General features: G+C 35.2%; 1 protein-coding gene across 1 annotated transcript in view; it reads right to left on the bottom strand.

Annotated features, from left to right (window-relative positions):
* Nucleotides 1-25,733, bottom strand: part of LOC142341247 (threonine synthase-like 2) — a 66,335-nt gene that overhangs the window by 34,579 nt on the left and 6,023 nt on the right. The window contains exons 3-6 of the mRNA XM_075392167.1: nt 25,348-25,521; nt 20,486-20,650; nt 14,599-14,709; nt 13,920-14,101 (exon numbers count right to left, since the gene is read on the bottom strand). Of these exons, the coding sequence (XP_075248282.1) occupies nt 13,920-14,101; nt 14,599-14,709; nt 20,486-20,650; nt 25,348-25,521 (632 nt within the window). The remainder of the gene's footprint in view (nt 1-13,919; nt 14,102-14,598; nt 14,710-20,485; nt 20,651-25,347; nt 25,522-25,733) is intronic.

The following is a 25,733-nucleotide window of genomic DNA, read 5'->3' on the forward strand; positions in this document are numbered from 1 at the left end:
ATGCATAATGCACTTATCAGGCATCGTTAATTAATAAACGATTAGTAATTTTTAATTAGTAAGCATCGTTAAACAAAAATAATCGATTAATGTCGGAACAGTTGCTCTCGAACGACTAGTGGGCTCTCTAATTTATTGCAGCCTGCTTCAGTTGGGAAAGGGTGGGGTTAATTAAATTCGCCAAGAGGGTCGTCAAACGACCTTATTCGAGGATATTATATGTCACTAGTAAATTGTTATCTGAAAAAAAAATCAATCTCGGCGCACTTTTTGCTTGCCTTTTAGTACTAAACAGCCGCCACTTACGTTCAACTGCTGACATTTGTGAATGAAAGGAACTAAGAGCACGCAAAATGAAATAGTCAAGGGCGTAAAAGTCACTCAGAAAGCCAAAACGCAAAAAATTTGCAAAAAAGCTATTAGAATACCAGAAAAAGACGGATAATTTTAAAATAACTGCTTCATACATCGTTCGAGAATAATTTAAAACTTTGCAGTGTTTTATGTATCGGTACAAGCAGAATATAAACTTCAAACAAATCCAAGCAATAATAAAGAAAGGAAATTAGACAAACACTCTAAGTATAATTGTCCAGCAAACAAACTAAACGTTAGATGAAATTGATAGAATGAACTCAGAATAAACAATTCTGCGGAATCAAACCTTCCAAAAATGGACTTCGAACAATAAAATTACGCTTCCAACAATGTCTGAGTAGCATGGAATTCAAATGATAGTTAGACAGAAAAGTAAACCTGCAAACAACTAATTGCCATAAAGTTGAGTCGCCCATCAAGCTAAATAGGAAAAATAATAAAGAGCCGACGTTAAAAGTGGCGAACCTGACCTCATCCAAGAACAGACACAAACAAAACGTGGGCATTAACTTACCTAAATTGATGGTTCAGTCAATAAGAGTCGAAGTTAAAAAGCGCCGAAGCCTGAGATGATTCAATAAAGCCCGAAAACAGTAAATTGCGTTTAATTGCCTTAAACTGCTAGTTAATTGCCACGAACAGTATTTGCTTGAATCAATCGATCAATTTTGCCGCCAATAGTTCCCTATCAATTCCCACAAGCCGCTGAAACATGGCCGTTACCCACCATAGTTACAGAAAACAAAAAAATTTCATCAATTTAGATTTATTTTTCTTACGCTTCCAACAATTTCTGAGTGGCATGGAATTTATAGGATAGTTAGAGCGAGTATCAAACATGCCAACAACTAATTGCCATTAAGCTGAGTCACCCATCCAGCTAAATGAACACAAAACAAAGAGCCGACGTTAAATAGTGCCAAAACCTGACCCGAACCAAAAACAGAAAGTTGGCTTTAATTTATCTATATTGAAGGTTCAGTAAAAAAACGACGTTAAAAAGCGCCGAAAGCTACGCTTACTAAAAAACCAGAAAACCGTAAATTGCCTTCAATTAGCAAGCCACTGAGAGATGGCCCACTATAATTACATAATAAAAATATAAATGTTTCAGATTAATTTGATAGTAAACAAAACTTTATTTCCAAAATACTGGGCTAGGTGGCGTAAAACTATGCCAACTATTAGAGTGCCAAAAATTTATTCAATACTTCAACCAATAAATTTCTAAGCCAATCAGATCACTTCAACTGAAATGATTGCAAAAATTTTGAACCAATCACAATGAATTGACGAGAAATTTAACTTTATGATTTATTAGAACGAGATAATTGGCGCGAACGAAATTCAAAGCAAACAATAAAAATGCGGACCGTCGCAATGCCTCAGCAGCCCCCTGAACTCCATATGAATCTATGATAACCGAAATAGTGACCAGCGTGCCCTGGTTGCTTTGAAAACAAATTCTGCTAGCATTTATTTGATAATTTATTGATGTTGTCAGTTTCGACGCTTGCAATCAGTTCTTGTTTCGGAACACTTAAATGTCGGCATAATAATACATCGGCATAGCTGTAGTTAATTGTTGAAATAAAAAGGTTGAAAATTTCTAGGTATCACTTAATACTTAATGCTACAGGCTTAATAAAATGATGAATAATAATTATTAAAAATTTGGCTCCTTTTCAAATGACCAAATTCATAGACAAATGAAACCAGAAGTAGTTGCTCGGATAATATTATGACGGTGACTTGAAAAAAGAGCCGACGTTAATAACAGCCGAAAAAGTAGTAATATTGAATGTTTAAATTACTGGGCCTCATAAAATGAGATCGAACATTTTCAATCAATTATGGCCCAGTACTCCAGAAATGAAGTTTATTATTTCTTAGCAAAATAAATCTGAAGCGAAGAAATATCTTATTCTACTAAAATTACCGTGGGCCATGGCGGTGTGCCTCAGCGGATTTATTTGAAGGAACCGCTAGCAAAATAAATCTGGATCGAAGAAATATCTTATTATACTATAATTATCGCGGGCCATGGCGGTATGCCTCAGCGGATCTATTTCAAGGAACCGTTCGGTTGTGACAGTTTCAATTATCTAAAATCAGTTATAAAAAGTCCAAGATTTCCTAATCTCGTTTTTGAGCGTAAAATCACCAGGTGAAATGTTTTATCTGGTTGAAACCACGCAGACGAACAGATAAATTGGAAAAAAAATACGCCGAGATCCGAAAATATTGCTAAAAATTTAGTTTGAGACTGATTAAACGAGTGAAACAAAAACTGACACTAATTACTCAATGTTTTTTGGCTGACTGGATGGAGCGCTCTCTATTTTTTCCCTATTTTATACTCATTAGCCTTCAAGCCTTTCTAGTTTCTACGGGCTTTACTTCAGAGTGAATTAGGAATGTTGTGGAGTTTAAAACTGATCACAATTGAATTAAATAAAGTTTAGGGAAAATGCAGTAGGCAAACTTGTGATTAGCAATTTTTGCCCAATTACTTCATTCTCACAGAGCTCTTTAGCATCGTGTAAAAGCCAACAAACAATAGTGACCAGCGTGCCCTGGTTGCTTTGAAAAAAAATCTAGAATTTATTTGATAATTTATTGATGTTGTCAGTTTCGACGCTTTCAATCAGTTCTTGTTTTGGAACACTTAAATGTCGGCATAATAATACATCAGCATAGCTGTAGTTAATTGTTGAAATAAAAAGGTTGAAAAATTCTAGGTATCACTTAATACTCAATTCTATAGGCTTAATAAAATGATGAATAATCATTATTAAAAATTTGGCTCCTTTTCAAATGACCAAATTCATAGACAAATGAAACCAGAAGTAGCTGCTTGGATAATATTATGACGGTGACTTGAAAAAAGAGCCAACGTTAATAACAGCCGAAAAAGTAGTAATATTGAATGCTTAATTTACTGGGCCTCAAAAATGAGATCGAACATTTTCAATCAATTATGGCCCAGTACTCCAGAAATGAAGTTTATTATTTCTTAGCAAAATAAATCTGAAGCGAAGAAATATCTTATTCTACTAAGATTATCGTGGGCCATGGCGGTGTGCCTCAGCGGATCTATTTGAATGAACCACTAGCAAAATAAATCTGAATCGAAGAAATATCTTATTATACTATAATTATCGCGGGCCATGGCGGTTTGCCTCAGCGGATCTATTTCAAGGAACCGTTCGGTTGTGACAGTTTCAATTATCTAACATCAGTTATAAAAGGTCGAAGATTTCCTAATCTCGTTTTTGAGCGTAAAATCACCAGGTTAAATGTTTTATCTGTTTGAAACCACGCAGACGAACAGATAAATTGGAAAAAAATACGATGAGATCCTAAAATATTGCTACAAAGGTAGTTTGAGAATGATTAAACGAGTGAAACAAAAACTGACACTAATTACTCAATGTTTTTTGGCTGATTGTATGGAGCGCTCTCTATTTTTTCCCTATTTTATACTCATTAGGCTTCAAGCCTTTCTAGTTTCTACGGGCTTTACTTCAGAGTGAATTAGAAATGTTGTGGAGTTTAAAACTGATCACAATTGAATTAAATAAAGTTTAGGGAAAATGCAGTAGGCAAACTTGTGATTAGCAATTTTTGCCCAATTACTTCATTCTCACAGAGCTCTTTAGCATCATGTAACAGCCATTTATCGATTTGGTGAATAAACAAACAATAGTGACCAGCGTGCCCTGGTTGCTTTGAAAATAAATTCTGCTAGCATTTATTTGACAATTTATTGATGTTGTCAGTTTCGACGCTTGCAATCAGTTCTTATTTTGGAACACATAAATGTCGGCATAATATTACATCGGCATAGCTGTAGTTAATTGTTGAAATAAAAAGGTTGAAAATTTCTAGGTATCACTTAATACTTAATTCTATTCTATAGGCTTAATAAAATGATGAATAATAATTATTAAAAATTTGGCTCCTTTTCAAATGACCAAATTCATAGACAAAAGAAACCAGAAGTAGTTGCTTGGATAATATTATGGCGGTCACTTGATAAAAGAGCCGACGTTAATAACAACCGAAAAAGTAGTAATATTGAAAGCTTAATTTACTGGGCCTCCAAAAATGAGATCGAACATTTTCAATCAATTATGGCCCAGTACTCCAGAAATGAAGTTTATTAATTCTTAGCAAAATAAATCTGAAGCGAAGAAATATCTTATTCTACTAAAATTATCGTGGGCCATGGCAGTGTGCCTCAGCGGATCTATTTGAAGGAACCGCTAGCAAAATAAATCTGAATCGAAGAAACATCTTATTATGCTATAATTATCGCGGGCCATGGCGGTATGCCTCAGCGGATCTATTTCAGGGAACCGTTCGGTTGTGACAGTTTCAATTATCTAACATCAGTTATAAAAGGTCGAAGATTTCCTAATCTCGTTTTTGAGCGTAAAATCAATAGGTGAAATGTTTTATCTGGTTGAAACCACGCAGGCGAACAGATAAATTGGAAAAAAATACGATGAGATCCTAAAATATTGCTACAAATTTAGTTTGAGACTGATTAAATGAGTGAAACAAAAACTGACACTAATTACTCAATATTTTTTGGCTGACTGGATGGAGCGCTCTCTATTTTTTCCCTATTTTATACTCATTAGGCTTCAAGCCCTTCTAGTTTCTACGGGCTTTACTTCAGAGTGAATTAGGAATGTTGTGGAGTTTACAATTGATCACAATTGAATTGAATAAAGTTTAGGGAAAATGCAGTTGGCAAACTTTTGATTAGCAATTTTTGCCCAATTACTTTATTCTCACAGAGCTCTTTAGCATCATGTAAAAGCCATTTATCGATCTGGTGAACAAACAAACTGGCTTAAGGCAGTTACAAAAACTTCATTGGTGAAAAAATGTCACCTATTTTGAGTTTAGAAGAGAAAAAATCAGTTTTTAAAATTTTTTAAACACACATCATTGCTTTTTTATTTTTTCAGAGAAACTGCCAATGGATCCAACCAACAGGTAATAGAGATGCTGGTAGCTTGGCAGTTTCCAGAGCATATTTATGGTTAAAATATCTCAAACTATACAAGGTTTATAGCCGACAAACCCCTCCGTGGTTGTTCAGTGGCTCTTTGTGTAAATCTAAATGTTTAACAACTGAAAACGTTGATTTTCCCAGACATTAGCTCAGTTGGGCAAAATCGAGATGCATTATACACTTATAAGGCACCTACCATTAGTACAAAAAACAAACATACCCGACTAAGGTCGGAGGAATTACTTTCGAAGAACTAGTGGGCCCCCTAATTTATTGCAGCCTGCCTCACTCGGGGGAGGAGAGAAGGAGTGGAGGTAACTAAATTCATTAAGGATGACCTCAAATAACGTTATTGGAGGATATTATGTCACCAATAAAATTAGATCTGAAAAAATCACATCACTTTCCGCGTACTTTCTACTCGCCTTTTAGTATTGCCGCCATTTGCATTCAACTGCTGACACTTGTGAATGAGAGGAATTTAGATCACGCAAAACGTAATAGTCAAGGGCGTAAAAGTGAGTCGAAAAGCCAAAATAGTAACGTAAAAAGTTTGCAAAAAGCTGGTATAATACCAGAAAAAGTCGGATACGTTCAAATAACTGCTTCAGACTTCGTTCGAGAACAATTTAAAAGTTTGCAGTCTTTTATGTATCGGTACAAGCAGAATTTACACTTCAAACAAATCCAAGCAATAACAAAGAAAGGAAATTAGACAAACAATCTAAGTATAATTGTCGAGCAAACAAATTAAACGTTAAATGAAATAGATAGAATGAACTCAAAATGAACAATTCTGCTGAATCAAAACTTCCACAAGGGGGACTGGAACAATAAATTTACGCTTCCAGCAATGTTCGAGTAGCATGGAAATCATAGGATCGTTAGACAGAGTAGTAAACCTGCAAACAACTCATTGCCATCAAGCTGAGTCGCCCATCAAGCTAAATGAACAAAAAACAAAGAGCCGACGTTAAACAGTGGCGAAACCTGACCCAAACCAAAAACAGAAAGTAGGCTTTAACTTAACCAGATTGAAGGTTCAGTAAAAAAAACCCACGTCAAGAAGCGCCGAAGGCTACGCTTATTCAAAAACACCCAAAAACCGTAAATTGCCTTCAATTAGAAAGCCGCTGAGACATGGCCCACCATTGTTACAGAATAAATAAAAATTTCAACATTTCAGATTTACTTTGCTTGTAAATAAAACCTTATTTCCAAAATACAGGTTTAGGAGGCGTAAAGCTATGCCGACGTATTACTGTGCCGATAATAAAATTGCCACAAAATTGTTCAATACTTCACCAAAAAAATTCTATGCCAATCAGATCACCTCAAATGAAATGAGCGCAAAAATTTGAACAAATAACAATGAAGTGGTGAGAATTTTAATTTTGATTTATTAGAACAAGATAATTGGCGCAAAATAAATTTTAAGCAAACAAAAATAATTCGGACCCTTGCCAGGCCTCAGCGGCCCCTTGAACTCCACATGAATCAATCATAACCAAACTAGTGATCAGCGTGCCCGGGTTGCTTTGAAAATAAATTCTGCTAGCATTTATTTGATAATTTATTGTATTGTCAGTTTCCACACTTGACATTAGCTCGACTAAATTTAAAGCAAAAACAATAATGCGGACCCTCACCAGACCACAGCGGCCCCTTGAACTCCACATGAATCAATCATAACCAAACTAGTGATCAGCAAGCCCTGGTTGCTTTGAAAATGAATTCTGCTAGCATTTATTTTAATAATTTATTGGTATTGTCAGTTTCCACACATCAATACCACACATTATAATACGTCGGCATAGTTGTACTTAATCGTTGTAGTAAAAAAGTTCAAATTTTCGATGTGTCATTAATTAGTTCCACTTTCGGAACACTTAAAAGTCGGCATTATAATACGTCGGCATAGTTGTACTTAATCGTTGGAAAAAAAGGTTCAAAATTTCTATGTGTCATTAATTAGTTAAACTTTAATGGCTTAATAAATTAATGAAAAATTTATAAAAGTATCAGCTCCTTTTCAAATAACCAAATTTATGGAAAAATAAAAACAAAAGAAGTTGCTTGGGTAACTTTATCACGGTGACTTGAAAAAAGAGCCGACGTTTATAAGAGCCAAAAAAGTAATAAGATTAAATGCTTAATTCACTGCGCCTCATAAAATGAGATCGAAAACTTTCAATCAATTATGACCCAGTACTCCAGAAATGAAGTTTATCATTTCTTAGCAAAATAAATCTGAAGCGAAGAAATATCTTATTCTACTAAAATTATCGTGGGCCATGGCGGTGTGCCTCAGCGGATCTATTTGAATGAACCGCTAGCAAAATAAATCTGAATCGAAGAAATATCTTATTATACTATAATTATCGCGGGCCATAGCGGTATGTCTCAGCGGATCTATTTGAAGGAACCGTTCGGTTGTGACAGTTTCAATTATCTAACACCAGTTCTAAATGGCCAAAGACTTTCTAATCTCGTTTTTGAGAGTAAAATCGCAAGCTGTGATATTTTATCTCGTTGAAACTACGCAGACAAACAGATAAATTGGAAAAACAAATACCAAGAGGACCTAAAATATTGCTACAAATTTTGTATGAGACCAGTAAAACAAAAACTGACACTAATTACTCAAATTTTCTTTGGCTGATTGGATGCAGCTCCCCTATTTTACACTCATTAGGCTTCAAGCCTCTCTAGTTTCTACGGGCTTTATTTCAAAGTGAATTAGGAATGTTCCGGAGTTTACAATTGGATTGAACAAATTCTAAGAAAAATATGGTCGGCAAGCTTTTGATTTGCAATTTTTGCCCAATTATTTGATTCTCACAGAGCTTTTTAGCATGAAGTAAAAGCAATTTATCGATTTGCCTAACAAACAAACTGGCTAAAAGCAGTTACGAAAACTTCGTTGGTGCAAAAATGCTATCACCTATTTTGAGTTTAGAAGAGCAAAATCCCGTACTTAAAAAATATTAAACAGTAATCTTTTGTTTTCTTAACTATTCAGAGAAACTGCCAATGGATCCAACTAACGGGTAACAGAGATGCTGGTAGCTTGGCAGTTTCCAGAGCATACTTATGGTTAAAATATCTCAAACTATACAAGGTTTATAGCCGACAAACCCCTCCGTGGTTGTTCAGTGGCTCTTTGTGTAAATCTAAATGGTTAACAACAGAAAACGTTGATACTCCCAGATATTAGGTCAGTTGGGCAAAATAGAGATGCATAATACACTTATAAGGCACCTACCATTAGTACAAAAAAACAAACATACCCGACTAAGGTCGGAGGAATTACTTTCGAATGACTAGTGGGCTCCCTGATCTATTGCAGCCTGCCTCAGTCGGGAGAGGAGAGGAGGAGTGGGGGTAACTAATTTCATTAATGACGGTCTCAAATAACGTTATTGGAGGATATTATGTCACTAATAAAATTCGATCTGAAAAAATTACATCAATTGCCGCGTACTTTCTACTTGCTTTTTAGTATTGCCGCCATTTGCGTTCAACTACTGAGACTTGTGAATGAAAGGAATTTAGATCACGCAAAACGATATAGTCAAGGGCGTAGAAGTCAATCAAAAAGCCAAAATGGTCCCGCAAAAAATTTGCAAAAAAGCTGGTAGAATACCAGAAAAAGACGGATACGTTTTAAAAAAACTGCTTCAGACTTCCTTCGAGAACAATTAAAAAGTTTACTGTTTTATATGTATCGGTACAAGCAGAATTTACACTTCAAACAAATCCAAGCAATCATAAAGAAAGAAAATTAGACAAACATTTTAAGTATAACTTCCAAAATAGACTCTGAACAACAAATTTACGTTTCCAACAATTTCTGAGTAGCCTGGAATCTATAGGATAGTTAGACAGAGAAGTAAACCTGCAAACAACTCATTGCCATCAAGCTGAACCGCCCATCAAGCTAAATGAACAAAAAGCAAAGAGCCGACGTTAAACAGTGGCGAAACCTGACCCAAACCAAAAACAGAAAGTTGGCTTTAACATAACTAGATTGAAGGTTCAGTAAAAAAAACCCACGTCAAGAAGCGCCGAAGGCTACGCTTATTCAAAAACACCCAAAAACCGTAAATTGCCTTCAATTAGAAAGACGCTGAGACATGGCCCACCATAATTACAGAATAAATAAAAATTTCCACATTTCAGATTTACTTTGCTAGTAAATAAAACCTTATTTCCAAAATACAGGGTTAGGAGGCGTAAAACTATGCCGACGTATAACAGTGCCGATTATAAAAGTGCCAAAAAATCATTCAATACTTCACCCAAAAAATTTCTAAGTCAATCAGATCACTTTAACTGAACTGAGCGCAAAAATTTTTTGAACCAATTACAATGAAGTGCTGAGAATTTTATTTTTATGATTTATTAGAAAAAAAACATTGGCTCGAAATAAATTTAAAGCAAACAAAAATAATGCGGACCCTTGCCAGGCCTCAGCGGCCCCTTGAACTCCACATGAATCAATCATAACCAAACTAGTGATCAGCGTGCCCGGGTTGCTTTGAAAATAAATTCTGCTAGCATTTATTTGATAATTTATTGTATTGTCAGTTTCCGCACTTGACATTAGCTCGACTAAATTTAAAGCAAAAACAATAATGCGGACCCTCGCCAGACCACAGCGGCCCCTTGAACTCCACATGAATCAATCATAACCAAACTAGTGATCAGCAAGCCCTGGTTGCTTTGAAAATAAATTCTGCTAGCATTTATTTTTAATAATTTATTGGTATTGTCAGTTTCCACACATCAATACCACACATTATAATACGTCGGCATAGTTGTACTTAATCGTTGTAGTAAAAAAGTTCAAATTTTCGATGTGTCATTAATTAGTTCCACTTTCGGAACACTTAAAAGTCGGCATTATAATACGTCGGCATAGTTGTACTTAATCGTTGGAAAAAAAGGTTCAAAATTTCTATGTGTCATTAATTAGTTAAACTTTAATGGCTTAATAAATTAATGAATAATTTATAAAAGTATCAGCTCCTTTTCAAATAACCAAATTTATGGAAAAAAAAACAAAAGTTGCTTGGGTAACTTTATCACGGTGACTTGAAAAAAGAGCCGACGTTTATAAGAGCCAAAAAAGTAATAAGATTAAATGCTTAATTCACTGGGCCTCATAAAATGAGATCGAAAACTTTCAATCAATTATGACCCAGTTCCTCAGAAAATAAGTTTATTATTTACTAGCAAAAAAATTCTGAAGCGACGAATTAACTTATTATACTATAAATTATCGCGGGCCTGGTGATATGCCTCAGCTGATCTCACTGCAGGAACAGTTCGGTTGTGACAGTTTCAAGTATCTAACACCTGTTATAAATGGTCAAGGATTTTGTAATCTCGTTTTTGAGCGTAAAATCACCAGCTGAAGTATTGAATTCCGTTGAAAACACGCAGATAAACAGATCAATTGGAAAAAAAATACCAAGAGGACCAAAAATATTGCTACAAATTTTGTTTGAGACCGATTAAACAAGTGAAACAAAAACTGACACTATCTACTCAGATGTTTTTTGTGGCTGATTGGATGGAGCGCTCCCTATTTTTTCCCTATTTCATACTCATTCGGCTTCAAGCCTCTCTAGTTTCTACGGGCTTTACTTCAGAGTGAATTAGGAATGTTGTGGAGTTTACAATTGATCCCAATTGAATTGAATAAAGTTTAGGGAAAATGCAGTAGGCAAACTTTTGATTAGAAATTTTTGCCCAATTACTTTATTCTCACAGAGCTCTTTAGCATCATGTAAAAGCCATTTATCGATTTGGTGAACAAACAAACTGGCTAAAAGAAGTTACAAAAACTTCATTGGTGAAAAAACGTCACCTATTTTGAGTTAAGAAGAGAAAAAATCAGTTTAAAAAATTTTTTAAATACACGTCATTGCTTTTTTATTTTTTGAGAGAAACAGCCAATGGATCCAACTAACGGGTAATAGAGATGTTGGTAGCTTGGCAGTTTCCAGAGCATATTTATGGTTAAAATATCTCAAACTATACAGGGTTTATAGCCGACAAACTCCTCCGTGGTTGTTCAGTGGCTCTTTGTGTAAATCTAAATGTTTAACAACTGAAAACGTTGATACTCCCAGATATTAGCTCAGTTGGGCAAAATAGAGATGCATAATACACTTATAAGGCACCTACATTTAGTACAAAAAACAAACATACCCGACTAAGGTCGGAAGAATTACTTTCGAATGACTAGTGGGCTCCCTAATGTATTGCAACCTGCCTCAGTCGGGAAAGGAGAGGAGGAGTGGGGGTAACTAATTTCATTAAGGACGGCCTAAAATAACGTTATTGGAGGATATGTCAATGATAAAATTCGATCTAAAAAATATATCAATTTCCGCGTACTTTCTACTTGCCTTTTAGTATTGCCGCCATTCGCGTCCAACTGCTGAGACTTGTGAATAAGAGGAATTTAGATCACGCAAAACAATATAGTCAGGGGCGTAAAACTCACTCGAAAAGCCAAAATGGTCACGAAAAAAATTGCAAAAACGCTTCCAGAATACCAGAAAAAGACAGATACGCTTAAAAAAACTGCTTCAGACTTCGTTCGAGAGAAATCTAAAACTTCGCAGTCCTTTATGTATCGGCACCAGCAGAATTTACAAAACCAAGCAATTATAAAGAAAGGAAATTAGACAAACATTCTAAGTATAATTGTCCAGCAAACAAATTAAACGTTAGATGAAATTGATAGAATGAACTCAGAATAAACAATTCTGCGGAATCAAACCTTCCAAAAATGGACTTTGAACAATAAAATTACGCTTCCAACAATGTCTGAGTAGCATGGAATTCAAATGATAGTTAGACAGAAAAGTAAACCTGCAAACCACTAATTGCCATCAAGTGGAGTCGCCCATCAAGCTAAATAGGAAAAATAATAAAGAGCAGACGTTAAAAGTGGCGAACCTGACCTCATCCAAGAACAGACACAAACAAAACGTGGGCATTAACTTAGCTAAATTGATGGTTCAGTCAATAAGAGTCGAAGTTAAAAAGCGCCGAAGTCTGAGATGATTCAATAAAGCCCGAAAACAGTAAATTGCGTTTAATTGCCTTAAACTGCTAGTTAATTGCTACGAAGAGTATTTGCTTGAATAAATCGATCAATTTTGGCGCCAATAGTTCCCTATCAATTCCCACAAGCCGCTGAAACATGGCCGTTACCCACCATAGTTACAGAATACAAAAAAAATTTCATCAATTTAGATTTATTTTTCTAGTAAATAATAAAACTTTAATTGCCAAATACTGGGCTGGGTGGCGTACAACTATGCCGAAAATTAACTGTACCAATTACAAGAGAACCAAAAACTTACTCAATTTTCAGCCGATAAATTTCGAATTAATTAGAACAAGATAATTGGAGCAAAATAAATTTAAAGCAAACAATAATCATGCGGATAGTGACCATGCCACAGTGGCCCCTGGGACTCCATAAGAATCAATCATAACCGAACTAGTGATCAGCTTGTCCTGGTTGCTAGCATTTATTTGATAATCAATTGTTATTGGCAGTTCCGACACTCAAAATCAGTTCCAGTTTCGAAACACTTAAACGTCGGCATAGTATCACGTCGGCATAAATGTACTTGATCACTGCGTTAAATGGTTGAAAATTTGTTGGTTTCACTTGATTTCCTGGTCTCGTTAAATTTTATAGGCTTAGTAAATTAATCATTAATTATTATTAAAGTTTCGGCTTTTTTCAAATCACCAAATTGATAGACAAATTCAACCAGTAGTTGCTTGGGTAAATTTATGACGGTGACTTCAAAAAAAGCCGACGTTAGACAGAGCCGAAAAAGTAATAATAATAATTGAATAATTTACTGGGCCAATTAATTTAACTCAAAATGAGATCCGAAAATTTTGAATCAATTGTGACCCAGTATTTCAGAAATCAATTTTATTAATAACTAGCAAAATAAATCTGAAGCGGCGAAATAGCTTATTATAGTGTGACTATCGCGGGCCATGACAATAATAATTTTTGAGTGTAAATTTGATCATTTATTTAAGTTAAATTTTCGGCTTTATAAAGTCGCTTCTTTTTATGTTCGGCCGTTGAATTCACCAGCTGAATGAGTTTATCCTGTTGAAATCAGTCAGATGAACAGATAATGAACAGATAAATCGGACAAAAATGCCAAGAGGACCTAAATAATTGCTACAAGTTTTGTTTGAAACCGATTAAACAAGTGAAACAAAAACTGACACTAACTACTCAATGTTTTTCTTTGGCTGATTGGATGGAGCGCTCCCTATTTTATACTCATTAGGCTTCAAGCCTCTCTAGTTTCTACGGGCTTTATTTCAGAGTGAATTAAGAATGTTCTGAGTTTACAATTGATCAGAATTGGATTGAATAAACTTAAGAAAAATGCAGTCGGCAAACTTTTGATTTATCTCAGGGTACTATTTTGTTTACTATTTAGGAACTAACCTGAGCAGACATGACAATAGGCTGGCTGAGTTTGAGTTTCTGTAATGACTCCTCGTCGTAGAGACCTGTGGGGTCACCGGGAGAGAGAGTCCAGAGTATTCGAGTGAGAGCGGGACTCCATTGACTGTCCATGGCATTGGACAATGTCTGTCTCTGGTTACCACTCGACACTAATATCTCACCTAGGCAATTAAATAATTCAGTGCGATAAGGGTGACAGTTATAATAACATATCATTGAAAAAAAACATCACATACTTGAAAGGAGTACATATATTATACATATTCTAAGTTTTTTTTATCGATTAAAATTTTGATATAATCACGATTGTGATAATCAGAACAAAGATCGGCGAACAAAGTCATAATGTAGATTCGTATCGTAAATAACGGTTAGGTAGAAGTAATCATTTTCTAACCAGAAATTGTAATACAAATCAACATTTTGACACAGTTCGGCAAGCTTTGCAAAACTGACTATTGCACGTGACTCTGGCAACATATCAGCCATGTCACTCAGAATTTTGCAATCCACCCAGCTTTAGATTATAAACCTACTAATTTATAGCAGGCGCAACAAAAAATTGGCCAACCACAGCCATAATGCTTCTTCAACAATAAATTATATAAAAGAAAGCACTTTGCTAATTCGGATCTTTTCTGTTTAAGAAACTACTAACCATTGTGATATATTCGATGAAAGAATGCGTTTGTGTTGTTTGCAACTATGATGTCTATTGGCAGTCCCATTTCTTTCGCAAACAGAGCACTGCAAACGTTCCCACAAGCACCTAATGCACAACAATAATAGTTTTTGAACTACCGTTTCGTCACTCTTTATATATTAGAAAACATCCTTAAGATCTATTTTGAAATCATAAATGCTGGACAAAATTAGGCGTTTCATTCAGTAACAAAACAGCCCAACGGCAGTGGACTCATTAAGTGAATTTGAAGCCAATAAGGGCTTTCTCACATACGCGCTTCCAAAGAAGATAAAACAGCTCAATATTAATAACTTAACACTCCGTAGTGTATTATCTTTCGACGCTTTTTGTTTTGATGACTGCCACTATTTGACCCACGGCAGAGCGCCTTTTTCAGATCATATTGTTACTCCGAAGAAATGAATAAGCCGAAGCAAAATTTGCACGTCTAGGATCAAACATAAAACATAGCAGGACCAGTCCTAAAGAACAATTCAAAGAAATGAAGCGACTAAAGACAATTATATCACACTCCTTAACTCCTTAAAAGAAAAGCCTCAGATAACAAACAAATCAAATACCAAGGCATACACGAAAGTATATAACGCACTACAAAAATTTTTCTAAAAAAACTTACTTCTTAGAGACAAAAAGTCTTATCGAAGTTATTATACTCAAAAACGACCATCTCAAAAGACATTTACACAATGTGAAATTAGACAGCAAACACACTGCAGAAAAATTAGACAGAAAAACACACTGCAATTTTGAGGAAAAACACTGCAGAAAAAGTAGAAGGACAACAAAAAACATTTGACAAAACTACCATTATTACGAACGTCATTGAAAATAAGTTGCATGAAAGTCAATGAAAAAAAGCAACTACAACTTGAATTCTTAAAATCTATTGCACTATCTATCAACAGAAAGCATAAATACACTTTGATGAAAACGATTTCGCGGAACACGCAACAAAAGTAGAAACAAATGAAGGCAACAATCAAAAGTTCAAAACAAATGGTGTCCAAGCTATTTAAAATATTAGCAATAAACATAAACCAGCTAGATCAAATTACGCCTAATTGGAGAGCCAATAAGACCTTTCATAGTAGACTAACAGACAAGACAACAAATAACAATTCAAAAACAGTCATAATCTTAAAAAATAACAAATATTTATTGAACGCAAGTGTGTAAAACTCGCAAATTCTAAAAAATAATAAATTTTGAAAAAATTGCAAGTCGTTGAAAACTGCAGTTTTGAATTGCAAAAAACACATATACTCAGTTATGCCTAACAAAAGAGCAAATGAGACCTATCATTAATTAGATTAAGAGACAAAACAAAAAAAATACAAAAGGGGCTAAATCCGAAAAAAAAAGAGTTTTTTTGCAAAAAGTATTGTCAATGTTGCTTTTTGAGGGATTAAAAAACTGAAACTGTGCATTATTGGAATACACGTATCGCATTTTAAGCTTTAGTGCAGAACGTGAAAAGAAAAACAGTGAAAACATGAGTCATACTGCCACAAGGGAAAAGTGCTCCCAAAAAAGGAGCATGTTGTTTTAACACCATTTTCACATTTCTCTTTAAAAAGTACTTTGAAAGGTCACGCTTTAAAACTACTTGCTTTTCGCTCCTCTCACTAGACCAGCGTGACTAAAATTACTACTTCAAATTGACTTCCCTATGACAGGAAAAGGTCAAAAAACTGTGGACAGAGCACAAAAAAATTGTACACATATTACCCAAGAATTTTTACTTTCATTTTTATGCAATATTTTGGCATATTTTAAAAGATATGCATAAAAATTTCTAGGTACCTGAAGATTTTCGTTTCTTTATGATAAACAACAAATTGGAGTCATATTAGACCATGAATGGATTGGGAAAACCATTTAGAAAAACGAACCCGTGAAAAAAAAACTGAAAAGTCAAATTGCCGCATCTGACAAACCACTAACGAGAACGCTCACGTTGTTAAACACCAATTTCTCACTCAATTTTAAACATACCCGGCAGATTGCCGGAAAATAGCCGACGTTGATTCCAATAAGCATAATTGGGATTGAAAGAATAGAAGATATTGAAAAAAAAAGATTTTTGTACAAAAACATTTTTTAAGTCCGATTTATTTTGATGGCATTTCGTAGTTGAACATAACGTACTTCTGTTTCTTAGAGAGAGGCTACAGGGGCTACTATTAATACCAATAAGCATTAGAGATGGTAACTAAGACTTATAGGAACGACGTTCAAATAGCGGGCATCTAAAATGAGGCTTTATGGGTTTATCCCGTTTCTACTTCTGACTTCAATTTTTTATACCAACTCAGTTCAATTTGAATTGCTTTGCTGAGCAACTGATGTTCAAAATCACTTTTAGCAGAATGAGAGAAGAGAGAAACTAGCCTAGAGAAGTCAAAAAGATCACGCAAAATGTTGAAAAAGCGGCCAAGTGAGGTAAAGCGAAACATTTTTATTCGACGAAGTAAAAAAAAACATAACAGGACAAGTCCTGAAATACAATTCAAAGAATTGAAAAAAAAGCTCAGAAGTACTCTACCTGAACAGCAGATCAATTGAACAATGCCAGCCTTGAACAAGCACAAACAAAATTATCTCAAAAAATTGAGAAAACAATCAAACAAATTAAACAAAAAAAAACTCATTGCTAAAACGGAAGCTTTTCAATCCAAGGCAAAATTTTTCCCTTTAAAAATACTTATCTAAAAATAAGTTCAAAACCAATTTTTGTTTCTACAATCGGTCCAGTAGTATATCTGCAAGACCTGAAAAAAATTCATTGGCCCTTGAAGATCGATTAACTCTAAAATGACCAAAAAATTTCAGACAAAAAAAAATCAAATGTAAATTATAAAGAAAGGTCGCTACAAATTGTAAAATTAATATCTTCAAAATCCCTTTTGTGTCTCTAGAGCTATCTAGAAACCCAATTCCAAGCCTTAAAAAATTCATTAGCTCAAAGATTGATAGGCAAAAGTTTTAGAAAAAATTTCAAACTTCAAAAAATAGAAATTCGTTCTGTTAAACTGTTGAAAGCCATTCAATTGCCCCTAAGCAACTATTTAATAACATACTATCAAACCATGGATGAAGTAGCCTGGCAAGAACTACATAAAATACAAATGTTTTGAGAAAACTTGAAAAAAATTTCAAATTTTATCAAAAAACTTCTAAAAGTCGAAAGGTTAAATTGTTGAAAACAAACCCATTGAAACTAAGAACCATGCAGTAACTTCTTGCCAGAACCTGGAAAAGGTTTTCTTGCACTTGAGAAAAGACAAACATCGAAAATTGACAAAAACTTTAGGAAACCTTAAAAAAAAGCAGATTTTATCAAAAAAATGCTAAAATTCGAGACATTAAGATGTTAAAAACCAGTCCATTGTTACTAGAACCTTTGCAGTGCCCTATTATCAAAACTTAAAGGAGATTACCTGGTCCCTTAAGCAGGGAAAACTCAAAAAATGACAAATTTTCAAGAAAAACCTGAAAAAAATGCGAGTTTTGTCAAAAAATTGCTAAAATTCGTGTTATTCAAAAATAGAAACCTATTCCATGGCCAATGAAAAATTTTCAGTAACCTATCATCCAACCCCTAATGATGTTTTCTGGCCCCCTGTGACTTAAAAAACTTGAATAATGACAATAAATATCAGAAAATACGAAAAAATTGCAAGTTTTGTCAAAAAATGTCAAAATTCGTGATAGCAAAAAGTTGAAAAGCATTCCATTACCACTAGAAACTATGCAGTATTCTATTATCAAAACGTTGAGGAGTTTCGTGACACCTAGGTCTGAAAAAACTCAAAAATAACATTTGCGTGTTTTTGATTTGAGTACCAAAACATAGTACATAAAATGGTCATAAAAAGTAATTTTGTCGCTCAAAAAGCCTTCATCAACTTTTAAAAACTTCAACCTAAGACTAAAAAAATAAAAAAAATGAAAAAAATCACAAAAAACATGAATTGCGCCATTTTGAGCCCAAAAAACTCCTAAAAATGACCTTTTAACCTTAATTTAAGGCCATCCCAGTAGCTGCACTACTCTAAGCACTTGAAGGACTACTAAAGCTCACATTGGGCCTCTAATGAAACTTAATGCCCGCTGGGCTTTACCTGTTTAGAAAGATCAAAGTCATTGAAAAATGTGTGAACACATCTAAAGAAAAAAAAACACAGCGCGCACCAATACAATTCAAATTCTTTGAATTGTAAAAAACAGGAGCGCTATAATAGCCGGCTGAGATGAGGGCGGCTATTAAAAAGAGTTGAAATTTTTGCGCCATAAAACCACTTGCTTTTTTGCTCCGGTTTCCGTTGTACCGTGACCAAAATCATCGCTTCAATTTGATTTCAAAGCCATGAAAACATGTTAAAAGATCTACAAAAAAGATACCACCCCAATATATTAAAACTCTTTTCAAAAAAGGAACCAACTAACAAAGCCGGCTGTTTTATGAGGGCGGCTATTAATAACAAAAATATACAACATAACCGACTAACATCAGGCGAATTAACCTCAAACGAAATGCGAGCGGTTGGCTGCGGTAGTAGCCAGCTGGGAATTAGGGATTCTAGCATTGTGGGGGTTAGGGTTGGGAGGACTGGACGAGAGGTGTCCAAATCGCCAGGTGGAGGGGGGAGGACGAGGGGAGTGGTGGTGGGGTGAGTGGGGGGGGGGGGTTTGGTGTGTGTGTGTCTTTTTGTGCGTGTGTATGTGTGTGTGGGGGGGGGGGGGGGTCAAACCTGTAGGATTAATTCACGTTTATAAAATTGTCTCCTCAAAACAATTTCGATGAATCGCATACTTGGAGACTTAGAGAAGATTTAAAACATAGAGAAGATTTAAAACATAACCGACTAACGTCGGGCGAATTGCTCTCAAACGACCGGCGAGCGGTTGGCTTGGTCAGTAGCTAGCCACGGGGGGGGGTGCACCGGGGGCTGATGGGGGGCAGCACTGGGTTGGGGGGCAACAGCGCGGTGGGGGGGGGGGTGGAGGCAATAGTGGGGGTGGGGGGTCAACAAGGGGGGGGGGGGGTGTCTCAACCTCTAAGAACCGCCCTTCACACCATAAGTATAAGTCTCCAATACAGTTTGAGCTGAAACAGACCTGAAAGGCTCTAAGAGCACTTAATGCCCGCTGGGCGCTACCTGTTTATCCCGTTTTTGAGGACGAAAAGTCAAAAGCGTCAGACGAAAAATTGTTCAAGCGAAAAATCGCAAAAAAAGACCGACAGGACTAATATAATTGCTACAAACTTCGTTTCAGAGCAATTAAACAGCGAATGACTGCACAAGCAAAAAATAGGTTCCAAAAACTTAGTCATAGATAGCAAAGTGTTTTCGTTAAAATTGTTTGATGAAGCAGCTGGCAAATAACATTGTAGGATCTTAAGAGGTGCAAATTAGGAGTCCAGTGATTCCTCGTTGATTTTGCTAACGTGCCAGGTCCCGTCTAGTAGCAACCTTTTTGTCAATACGGGGGTTAAAGTGCTGGATAAAAATATCTAAAGCACTGCAAGGTTCATGACAAAACCTTTGACACAGTTAGTCTACACTTAACAAAAACGGAGTACTCAAGGGCATAAATAATAGTCTTAGCTTCTCCCAATCAAAATTTATTAATTTCTAATAGAGTTGTCCTTTCCCCGTTGTTCCTGGTCGACAAGTTACCAATGTAATGTGTATTTTTGCAGCATGTATACAGGCTGTTTAGGTGCACATTTTCAGCTCCATAAACATAGACTATTGTGTGAGAGTTAACATCATACATAGATGGGCAAACTCTCAGGGAAGGAACCAAGAGCAGCTACCACTCCCTTTCTCACCGGATGGGATGACAATTTTAATTCTATTTCCTAATTTCTTTCCATTGGGCCTGTCACTGCTTCTCAGACTGATTGTCTTCAGATAGATGTATGTGAATATGGCAATCTGGCCCATGATCCTGGCCCAGTTGGTAGAGTTGGCTGAGGTCAGCTGGTACTTGGCAGCTAAAACAAAGAGAAAACGCAAGACTATTTCAAAACTTTTACATTCCATAAAATTGCATGAAACATTACGCGTCAGTTCAGTCTCAAAGGGTAACTCGCATTCAGTACGCTTTTCTGCACTGTGTCAGATTAACATCACATGCAGACGGTACAGTAAAAGAGAAGTTTTGACGCTATAACACAATACACACGAATAGCAATCACAAGACAAGAGCATGTTTTAGATAGCAAACACTAATGAACTTTGATAACCTAATTCTCAATTACTTAATGACCGGGCTTCAACGGTTTTTCCCGTCTCTTTTGATTTTGCTCTTTTGACTTTGACCGTATTCTATATTATGCGTAATTCAATGCATGAAAGAACTTAAAATCCATTCAGTTGAAACAGTGAGTGAGGTAAGTCAGAAGTCAAAAGTGAAAATCGTGACTTATGTAAAACAAAAACGTGATCAAAAGGTAATGCGAATTAAAAAAACATAGCAGGACAAGTGATGACGTACAAATCAAAGAATTTTCATTGACTAATAAAAAACTAGACCTAGAACGGACTATGAGTGAATTGGGAATACCAGTTGAAAAAAAAACAGATCAAAAACATGAAAACAAAAACAGGAAATTAATGTCAAATTGCCACATGCAAAAAACCCTTCTAGCGAGAAGCCGAACTTTTGTCCAAACACCATTTTCTCACTCTACTTTAATTATAGAGCAAAAAACTCGTTTTCGCTCCACTTCCTCTTTCGGCGTGACCAAAATCACTTCTCCAATTGGACTTCAAAAATGATGAAAATGTGTGAACAGATCTTGAAAACATAGCCGGAAGAATTCCGGAAACAACTCAAAGAGTTGTCTTCGTGAACAAAAAAACCTTTCAAATCAACTGGTTCCTACTGAAGTGACTACTAAAAACAGAAAAATCAGTCAATAAATGAATATAGCCCATGAAACGAACTGAAAAATTTACATTAATTCTATATATAAACCAAACCAAAAGTTTTGTACGGCGCTGAAGGAATCAAAGTACGCGAGCAGCAAAGGTCAAGCGATGTTAGGCTCCCAAAACTTTATTTTAGAAAAATTAAGGCAGAAATGGCCGAATATGAAAGAAATGACCAGCAAGAAATGGCCAAAAATCTCTCTATCGAAACACTATTTTACAAAAAAAAACATTATTCAATTGGTTATTTAAAAAAAATTGTCCCTTTAACTATGAACTTAAGTTGTCGCTTGAAATCACAAGGAACGCGATAAAATTAAACAATGACCTAGAAAATTCAAATCAAAACTAATCATTTAAAAAAGACTGGAGAGGCAGAACAATATTCAAATGCAAAAATTCATATGTACACGAAACAAAGCCCTAATAAAATTCACAGAAAAAGGGCGTTTTTCAATTAGACCATATTAAAGCAATTGCAAACAAACGAAATTTAAAAAATTTAAGGAAAGAGACTGAATTGATTAGTTCAGATCTAACATTCTCAATTTGATAAAGGCAGGGCGAGTAAAGCTACAGGTCTGAGGAGAATGTTAGAAAGAAACATGCTAGAATGCGGAAAATACGTATATTGTGAAAAAATTAAAAAACTACTTCGCGATTTCTGAAAAATCGGAAAACTAAATTGAGAAATCTAATTAAAAATTAAAATTTCTACAGATAAACAAGTGCATTTGCATTTAGCTGTTTTAAAACATAGCCGGCAGATTGTCGGAAACTAGCCGCGATAGACGCTCGTGGCCTTCCATGGAAATGAAACAACTAAAAAAATAAGATAGACAGATTGACCACAAGTCCTTCAATAGACCGCTAGACATTTTGGGTTAGATTCGGACTAACATTTTATTGAGACACATACACTCTATAAGGAAAAAACCCTAATACAATTCTTTCAAAAATATTATTTGAAATCAAAACTTCAAGACACTTATACTCAATTAGCGCATATACGTTTGACACTACTTAGATGCACACCACTGATCTTCAACTAGTAAATGTTCAAAAAATTTGAAGTTCATTGCGTGAAATTAGAAGTCATTTTTTAGTGAGGTAAGTCACACAACTGATCTAAAAGCAGAACAGATGACGTCACGCACACAAACGGACTTTAAAGCAGTAGAAGTCATCGAAGTCAATGGTCGCAAGAATCATCGATATGGACAACGAATTAAAAAACAGCAGGACATGTCCTGAATTCTGAAGTACAATCCAAAGAATTGATTTAGCTTTGACCTGACAAAGGGGCAGTATTAGATGCCCAATGACAACAATTAGTTAGACACCATTGAGATTAAGCAATTATACCACAAGACCAAAAAAACAACGACTAAAAATCAGATTTTTTAAACACATGGCCGAAATTAAAACATAGCTGGCAGATTGCCAGAAAATAGCCGCAATTGATTCGTAGATCGGCAGAAAAAAACAGTAAAAAAGACAGACCAAAAAAATTCGTCTTTTCATTGAAGGCTGATCTGTTATATTTTGATTAAAAATCTGTAAAGTTATTGCTGCCTCTATTAGCTGATCTCAAATGACCTTCATTTAGAGTGACACACACCCATTTGAACTTACCTCTTTGAATTAAAGTAAATAAAAGTCAATTTTAAAGTGAGGAAGTCATTTTTGAGAGTGAGGTGAGTCAAGTGTGACCAAAAATTTAATCACGCGCATGAACAAAAAAACTCGCTCAACTAAGAGCAAAAAATGACGTCACACATGCAATTCAGTTGAAATTGCATGAACGAATGAACAAAAAGTGGCTGTGACGTCATATGGTCGTAACAAAAATCATGACGACGAAATAAAAAAACCAAGAGAAGGCCAATAATAGCCCCAGCTATCGCTGTGCGGCTATTAAAAATGACTTCTAAGAATTGATACCACTAATTAAACTCCCTTGTTTCTCATCATCAACAGATGAAACCTGTCAGTAATGAGGTTAAGGGATAAGACAGCAATAAGTTCAATAAATACTTGTAAAACTCAAAAATTCACTTATAGTTTTCTAAAAAGGGGCAGTGTGTAAGTCAAAGAAAGCATAAGCTATGAATGGAAAAGAATTTAACAAAGAGAAAAACTTCTTTAGGAACCAATGAAAACTGTCAAAAATGAGACAAAGCTAAAAGATGATAAAGTTAATAAAACTCGCAAAGAAAAATATTTCTTGAAAACACTTGATGTCAAAGTCATTGAAGACATCAGCTTTGAACAGAAACGATTTAATCGACTAAAATGACCCCTGTTAGCAACCTAAGAGGCCTGTTATTAAAGAGAGTAAATGATAAGACAACAAGAATTACAAAAGTACAACAAATACTCAAAAAAAGTTATGTCAGTCATGAAAACTAATAAGCTTTCAACTCGGACCATTAATTAGGTCATTTTGCGCCTCATTATCAATCAAGAAGTTCTGTCATTCATGATACTAAGTAATAAAATGACAAAAAATTTCAGAAGGTTGGCAAAATCAAATATTCTTTAATGTCTTTTGACAAGTGTTCAGGTCATAAAAAATTTCAGCTACCTCTTGATGAATTATAGCAACTTCAACTAGGCGAATTTAGAACACATGTATCATACTAAAATCGCCCAAGGAAAAGAAACACTGAAAACAGAAGTCAAATTTACGCACGTGAAAAAAAACTCCCTCTCAAAAACCGAAAATTTGTTCTAACACCAATTTCTGATTCCACTTTAAAGGTAGTTTGAAAAAAATCACACCTTAAACCTACTTTACTTCTCTCCCTTTAGAACGTCAGCCTGACTAAAATCACCACCCTAATTTGACTTCTCACTGACGTAAAAAAGCGTGAACAGATCTTAAAAAAAACAGCACACCAATACAATCCAAATCCTTTGGATTGTAAAAAACCATGATGTTCCCAATAATAGCCACTATCGCTTGGTGGCAATTAATATAAAGGAAAGCTATTTAGAAACAGTAACACAAAAAAGAGCACGCCACAAAAAAGAAGCGCGGAAACTCTTCGAAAAAAACAAAGGATGCAGGCAAAAAAATCGTACGACTATCAAGACTAATTAACAAACGCAAAACTGCACTAAAGAAATTATACCACAGCCAAGATGCCATGGTCCTTTCATCTCATGAAAGATATGCTGTGCAAGAGGGTAGAGCAATTTAGCTCCTAAAATCTTGACTTCAACTCAAAATCTAAATCAAATCTCGAAAATTGCAAAATTTCCTGAAATAAATTTAAACTGATAAAGAAACACTTTCCTAACGACTTTTCAAAAAACATGTTAAATTTAATTGCTGTCGAGCATTGATAAATTTACAGCGCCCTCAAAAATTACTACCCATTCGCTCTACTGTTCGTCTAAGAGTACAAAAAAAAGCCAATTTTGGGACAAGCCTCATGGGTGTTTAAGGATTGGCAAGTTAATTTCATTTTGAATTACGGACTTGCATTTCAATTTTTTCTGTGCTACTTTACCCGCAACACAAGTGCAATACATTAAATTTATAGTTGCTGGAATTTCTTACTGCAAATTAGTTTAGAGAAAGTGAAATAGGCAGTCAAAAACGGGGTCAAATTTTCTCTTGCTTCCTAATTCGATTCTTTTTTCAAGTTGAATAACTCTGATGTGCAGAATGACGCAACATTAAAATAAAATATTTTAAACATCTTTTATGTTGCATTTTTACACAACCGAATTAGGTTAATGTACATACTCAATTCAGGCCGTGAGAACAGATCAACATAGACGAGATCAATGTCGTCACAAGTGCCATCCACCTGGAAGCAGTGCACATTCTCATCTGGCACTGTTGTCATCTGCAACCTCTGGAACTCTGTGATCTGGGAGCCACCGGGGAATCCAACAAATACGTTCACACAATCGAGGCCTACAGAAAAGAGTCAAAAACTCAAACATAAACCGACTAACTGGTAATATAAGCTGTAGGCTTAAGGATCAGAAGGCTGCGAATTTTCTTTTTGAAGATATACTGTAGCAGTCGAAATACTGAATGTACACCACTAGCCAATCAGAGACTGAGAAGACACTATTCTCTTTTATATACCACTAACCCCACTAACTGTAGTCAGTCTTGTAGTA

Source organism: Convolutriloba macropyga, chromosome 6, assembly GCF_964194025.1.
Source record: "Convolutriloba macropyga chromosome 6, txConMacr16.3, whole genome shotgun sequence".
Taxonomy (NCBI): Eukaryota; Metazoa; Xenacoelomorpha; order Acoela; family Convolutidae; genus Convolutriloba; species Convolutriloba macropyga.